Source organism: Kryptolebias marmoratus, linkage group LG9, assembly GCF_001649575.2.
Source record: "Kryptolebias marmoratus isolate JLee-2015 linkage group LG9, ASM164957v2, whole genome shotgun sequence".
NCBI lineage: Eukaryota > Metazoa > Chordata > Actinopteri > Cyprinodontiformes > Rivulidae > Kryptolebias > Kryptolebias marmoratus.
In genome coordinates, this window is record NC_051438.1 from 28,353,669 (window position 1) to 28,359,759 (window position 6,091).

Here is a 6,091-nt window from a genome sequence, read left to right on the forward strand (position 1 = left end):
GGTCAAAAGTGAGATAGCATATAAGCCACGCCCACTTCATTATCATATTCAAGATATCATCTCAAGGTGGCGTCTTGATCATCTGTACCAAGTTTGGTGTAAATCTGTCAAGCAGTTATTCAGATGTAAATTTTTTGAATTTATAGCGCCCCCTATCGGTAAAACCGCATAAAATTTATTACAAAGTGGCAACATCTCATCCACTATTGGGATCTAAATGCATTTTCCATAATCTTAAAGTATGGGGGAGAAATTTATAGTTAACCGTTGTGCTAGCTAGCACTGAAGTGTTTGCTATTGCAGTACTCGCACGAAATTCAAAATTTGTAAACTTTTTGATCACCGCTTCAACAGATCGGCCTATAGATGGTATGTACCAAATTTCACGTTGATCCAAATTTTCATGTGGGAGTAGTATTCGAAAGAAGGTTTTGCCTTTATCGCGCTATAGCAAAAAATCTAGTTAGGCGGAAGTGGGCGTGGCCAATGTAAAAAAGATGCAGAATCATCCATAGTTTCAGGTGCCATCAAAATTTTGAGTGTAGGACTTACGGTTTAGGAGTTATTCGCAAAAATGCATTGTCCTTAGTTATAGCGCCCCCTCGGTATGGGACGATATGATTTTTTTTGTCTGAGTAGCGGTAGGCGTTTTCTATCAGGCTGCCTGGTTGGCTTTTCTTCAGCTGTTTCTCGTTTTTCTGGCCAACGCGTTTTACCGGAGAAGAATAATAATAATAATTAAAAAAAATTATGAAAAATCCTTACAAAAACAATAGGGTTCCCTGCTCCGCTGGGAGCAGGCGAACGGCCATGCCTTGCATTGGCCGCCCGCTTGCTTCCGCGGGCTTGGAACCCTAATAAATCAACCTATAAACAAGGAACGGGTTAGCTAACAAAAATCGGACAGATTTCTTTCAATTAACCTTGAATAAAACAGAGCAGGATTACGTCAGAAGACAGTAGCAGCTTCTGTTTTTGTTACCTGAAGGTTTTCTGGAGGACAAGAGGTCGGGACACTGTCTTAAATCCATCTGTTGTTACTTCAGCCTGTCCTGAATCTGAAATAACAGTTAAAACAAAACCCAGACAGACAAAAACACAAACATGAGGATCAAATCACTCATTTTAAATTCAGTTTTGTTGTCAAACCAGGATGTAATTCTCATCTAAAATGCAGATTCAAGCTTCCTCAGGATCATATATTAGGTTGTACTTCTGTAGTTCAGAAACCAACAGCATTTGTTTATGAATTATCATCTTAACTAAGCATAGAAAACTGACTTTTTCTAAAATGAGCAGCAGAAAAGGAACAAGGCAAGAACATTCGAAGTTAAAGTTAAGTAAAGAGCTCTGCAGAACACTAAAATAAACTTCTCAGTCTTATTTTTTTTAGAAAATAATTAAAAACATCTGTTCTGATTACTGCCTAATAGAATCTGGAGTTATTTATTTACCTTGGCTGAAGACTGAAATTTGTCCATCGACGGTGAATGCTGCAATCTGATTGGTTCCCTTCGGCCGATGCAGAAAAGTCACCTGATTGACAGGCGACTTCAACTGCAGCTCAAACGAACACATGGGAGGAGGAACCACACTCTGCCTGAAGGTTGTCACCAGGACTTTGTCTGAGAAGAGTTTCAGATAATTATAAACTTCCTGTCAGAAAACTGAGGTTGATCAGGTTCTTCTCTTCATGCTGCTCACCTCCGTCGATCACAGCCACGCCGGCGTGGTCAGAACCGTCCACCCCGGGGCTTCGCTCAGTCGTCCAGCCCCAGTCGTAGGCGAAGCAGGTCCAGTTGTAGGTCACCACGTGGAGCCGTAGGGGGCGCTCTGGGTCCCAGCAGACATGGACCGGAGCTTTCTGAGGGTCTCGACCAAAGTCCAGACTTTGTTTCAGGTACCAGTGGTAGTTTCCCACTGTCCACAGCTGGACTGCAGAGCGAACACGACGAGTGGGAGGTTAATTTACCAAACTATTGTTATTATTACCCCTCAGTTGTTTCCTGTTTGTAGATTATTCTATGTTTTTTATTCATTCATATATTAAAACATTTAAATCGATCGTGAATAGTCTGCTATGACTTTTAATATTTGTAACTTTTATACTTTTTGAGTTATTTAACTTTTTAATTTTCCATATTGAACACATTTTAGTTCGTTCAAAAACATCGTCCTCTTTAAAATCTGCTTCATACTTGCTCTATTTTCATCTTTTAAATTAGCTACTGTCTTGTTAATTTTAGCTTTTAATTATGGTTTTGCTGATTTCAGGTTTTTGGTCCAGTTTTGCTCATATTAGTTCTGTTCTGCTTATTTTAATTCACAGTTCAGTTTCATTTTATTCAGATTTTACCAGTGTCATTCAGCAGTGAGCTTTCATGCTGCATGTCTGTAGTTTTTTATTTACACTTTACATTTAATCAGAATATTTAAAACAGGATAGGTACAAAATACTGACTGAGAAAGATACTGATAACCTTCTTGGAGCGATACAAGAAATAAAAAAAGAAAAAAGGCACCTTGAAATTGCTTATTTGCTTCCAGTTTGGCTGCTTTAAGGGTAATTTCGGGGGTGTTGAAGATCTGGCTCATAACTCCAGTAAGCTTACTGTAAGTGTTGACATGTCCGTCCTCTCCAGCCGTCAAGTCCTCCAACCAAACGGTTAAAACCGTGGAGTCATTGTTCCACAGCAGCTCCTTCACCTAAAACACACCAAGGCGATGATCTGACAATTCACTGTTTAATCCCATGATGCTGTTTCTGGTTAATCAACTGATTTTAATCAGGAAAAATGTAGATTATTAGCGGCTGAGCGTGCCTTAGCTTGGTCTCTACTGAGTGGCAGAGTGAAGTCTCCGTGCAGCAGTCCGTTCTTCTCCATGAACACGACACTGTGTTTGTTGGGATGACGCTGAGTGCTCGTGATCAGGTTGCCTGAAGGTCTAAAACCACACGTCAGGCTTTAAAGACGACGCTCAGCTCTCATTTTCACAGATAAACAATATTTCTATAGATTCTATATGTCGGTCAACCAGGGACACAAGGGAGAATAATGTGAAGTTAGATAAACTTACTTCCAACAGAGAGCCTGCTCCAGGCCGTTGATTGGCTCGCTCGTGGTCTGCAGGACCCCCTCTCTGTTCCAGACCCGGACTTTCCTGGCTCCGGTCTGAGGACAGATGGCGCTGATGGCGAACAGCTGGCCGTCTCCTCGCCACGTGACCCGCGGCCTGCGGTCGTCCCAGGCCACAGCTGGCTGCACCTGCTGTGGGTAGAATATTTTTTAACGAAATAATTTGAAACCAGCTCTGATGTTTGAGTGCATCATCACTGACCTGAGTCTTCCTCTGTGCTGCCTGCTTCCCCTCTGAGCCATGAAACTGAGTCTCCTTTTTCCCCCAGCCCACTGTGATGAACTTCCCTACAAAACGTCAAAACATGTTTATTGACAGCAACAAAGTAAACTTCTGTGACTCCTAACATTCATGTCAGGAAGTGATCATTTAAATGAAGTCCATCTGAAGTGAGGATACCTTCACCAAAATCGTCCTGGTGAATTCCCACCTCCGTGATCGGTTCAAAGTCTTTGGTCATCATTATGATTGTTTCCTGACCTGTGAGCACAAATTATCGTTGATTTAATTATTTATGACACCGATGATTCAGACGTGTTGAAACTGTCACAGGTGCTACAGACTGACCGGTCGTCAGAACCACAAGCTCTTCATCAGGACTCCAGCTCATTGAGGTAAGACCGCTGTCAACGCTGCCAACACATTCCAACTGTGGGGCATCATGGGTTTTAGAAAACCAGAATCTGAACTCAACAATCAGCCTAATCTTAAACCGATTTCCTCTCATTAAACTCTAAACTCTGAAGAGCCAACCTGGTTGGTGTTGAGGTTGAAGAGAACAACGTCTCCACCTGCTGTGGCCAAACAAGCAGACTGCAGCTCAGCCAGGTCCTGCAGTCCGACCACCACCCCGCTGCCGTCCTCGGGGAGGAACCCGTCTGCTGTCAGCGAGGCTTCGCACACAACCTGAGGAAGAAAACAGGAGAAAGGCTCAGGCTACGAAACGGCGCCAAAACTCAAACGCAAAGAAACAAGGACTGCACCTGGCCAGTGCGAGGCTCAAACTCTGTGATGGAGAACTGCGAGGCGACCAGCAGAGAGCCAGAGTCAGCCCGAACACAGAAACGCTGCGGGGAGCCGAGACCCTGCAGCTCCGAGCTCCCTAAGCTCTTCAGCAGCTTCAGATTCCTCATTTCACTTCAGGGGTTTGGTCCTAAAGGCCAAAGACGACCTGAGAAAACAGAAATATAACACAATGATGTCAAAGAAACACAACTGACCAAAAAGCCCCAGCTTTGTCTCATCGGTCCTGAAACTTTGAGGCTTGTCAACATCTATTTTGGTGAATTCCTGTCTGGCTTTCTTGTGTTATTCTGCATCTTCGAGTTCAGCTTGAATGGTTTTGGATGATTTTCTTGGCCGTTTTTCAGTCATTTGAACTCTGATCAACCTGGGGTCACATTTCCTCTTGCGTCCACATCCTGCGAGGTTGGCTACAGCCCCGTGAACCTTCTGCTTTTTAATAATCTCATCAGCTGAGGTCAGAGGAACATGAAGCAGCTCAGAGATGATCTTACAGCCTTTACCTTTAATATGGAAATCTATAATCTTCTTCCTGAGCTCCTCGGACAGCTCTTTGCTTTCTCTGCTCTATTTTAAATGTGATGCACAAAATCATAACAAACCAGCCACTGGCAAGTTAGTTCCTATTAAACAGGCTGAAGGGTAATGAGAAGTAAAGCTCCTGTGAAACTAAATAATGTCAAACTCTTTGAAACATGACTAAAATGCAAAAAATATGTCTCTTGAGGGGACCAAACAAACCTGTTCACACTACTTCAGGATATTTTCGAAAAACAAACAACAAGTCATTTCTTTTCACAGTTTTTTTGGTTACTCTATCACATATTAAAGCCATGCAGATGTAATTTAGATATCTGCTTTTAAATGAATTACTGTTTTACCAGAAATGAAGAACTGTTTCAATGAGATGTCGGGGTAGCAACAAATTTATCATTGACACAGAACAGCAAGAAAACAACCAACAACGGAAGCAACAAAGCCGAAACATATCATCTTATAATTAATGACAGTTTCACGCCAAAAAAAAAGAAAAACATTAAAATTAAAAACAGATTGTCCGAAAATGGAACTATGAGCATTAGCTTGTTTAGCTTGTAAAAAATAAGAGCCCCAGACGAAAACTGTCAGCTTCGAAAAACGTGACAATGACGTTAAAAACTTACCACGAAAACACAACTCGGAGCAATAAAATACCTTAAATGTTCAGAACAAACAGCACAACAACAACATCCATGTGGCTCTGCCGGACTCACGCCCTTTGACCTCACAGACAGATGGGTGACGCTTCAGAGGTGGCGCCACCCAGAGGCGCGGAGGGAAACTGCACCGACTGAAATTACACATGATAGCAGAGGACAGATTCCTTCTAAAATAACCATTTATACAAAGGAAACAAGATTAACTCGTCGAGTCAAGAGAGACGTGTGTCATAAAAATAAGATCTGTTATTTGTTTTTGCAACATTTTGTAATCAACTTAAGTTAAAGTCATACAGGCAGTGTTTTAAACATGTCAAAATAAAACTTTTTATATTTAAATTCAGGCTTTTTACCATCAAACTGTTTGATGGTTTGCTCATTATAGATACTCATAATATAAAAGCTGGGTTTTCTGGTCTTGCTCATCAGTCACAATAGACCTGGCAGTGATGAATTGACAGTTTTCCTGTATTGTTTCTCATATAAATAAAGCGGAACTGTCTCACTGCTTTGATGAAACATGTTTTATATAACAACAGATTAAAAAATTAAAAAAGGTTGGGGGACAAGCTGGGTTTGGCCAAGTTCAAGCAAAAATAAGTGATCATTAGTCTTCTCCACAAAATAAATATATTATCTATATGTGTTTTTGTAAATGTAAATAAACCATATAAACCATACGAACAGTTTTCTCCCCCCAATGCTATTGCATTGTTTGTTTGTTTTTTAAT

General features: G+C 41.3%; 1 protein-coding gene across 4 annotated transcripts in view; it reads right to left on the reverse strand.

Annotated features, from left to right (window-relative positions):
- Positions 1 to 5,475, reverse strand: part of elp1 (elongator acetyltransferase complex subunit 1) — a 36,376-nt gene extending 30,901 nt beyond the window's left edge. For 2 of the 4 annotated variants that reach the window (XM_017429760.3, XM_017429764.3), the window contains exons 1-12: positions 5,325 to 5,456; positions 4,122 to 4,309; positions 3,892 to 4,044; positions 3,706 to 3,787; positions 3,538 to 3,618; positions 3,340 to 3,425; positions 3,079 to 3,269; positions 2,823 to 2,946; positions 2,613 to 2,706; positions 1,705 to 1,935; positions 1,455 to 1,625; positions 983 to 1,058 (exon numbers count right to left, since the gene is read on the reverse strand). In XM_017429760.3, the coding sequence (XP_017285249.1) occupies positions 983 to 1,058; positions 1,455 to 1,625; positions 1,705 to 1,935; positions 2,613 to 2,706; positions 2,823 to 2,946; positions 3,079 to 3,269; positions 3,340 to 3,425; positions 3,538 to 3,618; positions 3,706 to 3,787; positions 3,892 to 4,044; positions 4,122 to 4,271 (1,439 nt within the window). In that variant the 5' untranslated portion in view covers positions 4,272 to 4,309; positions 5,325 to 5,456. Of the gene's footprint in view, positions 1 to 982; positions 1,059 to 1,454; positions 1,626 to 1,704; positions 1,936 to 2,612; positions 2,707 to 2,822; positions 2,947 to 3,078; positions 3,270 to 3,339; positions 3,426 to 3,537; positions 3,619 to 3,705; positions 3,788 to 3,891; positions 4,045 to 4,121; positions 4,310 to 5,324 lie in introns of all 4 variants that reach the window. The other 2 variants (XM_017429761.3, XM_037977370.1) reach the window with 2 other exon arrangements.
- Positions 5,476 to 6,091: the final 616 nt, after the last annotated feature.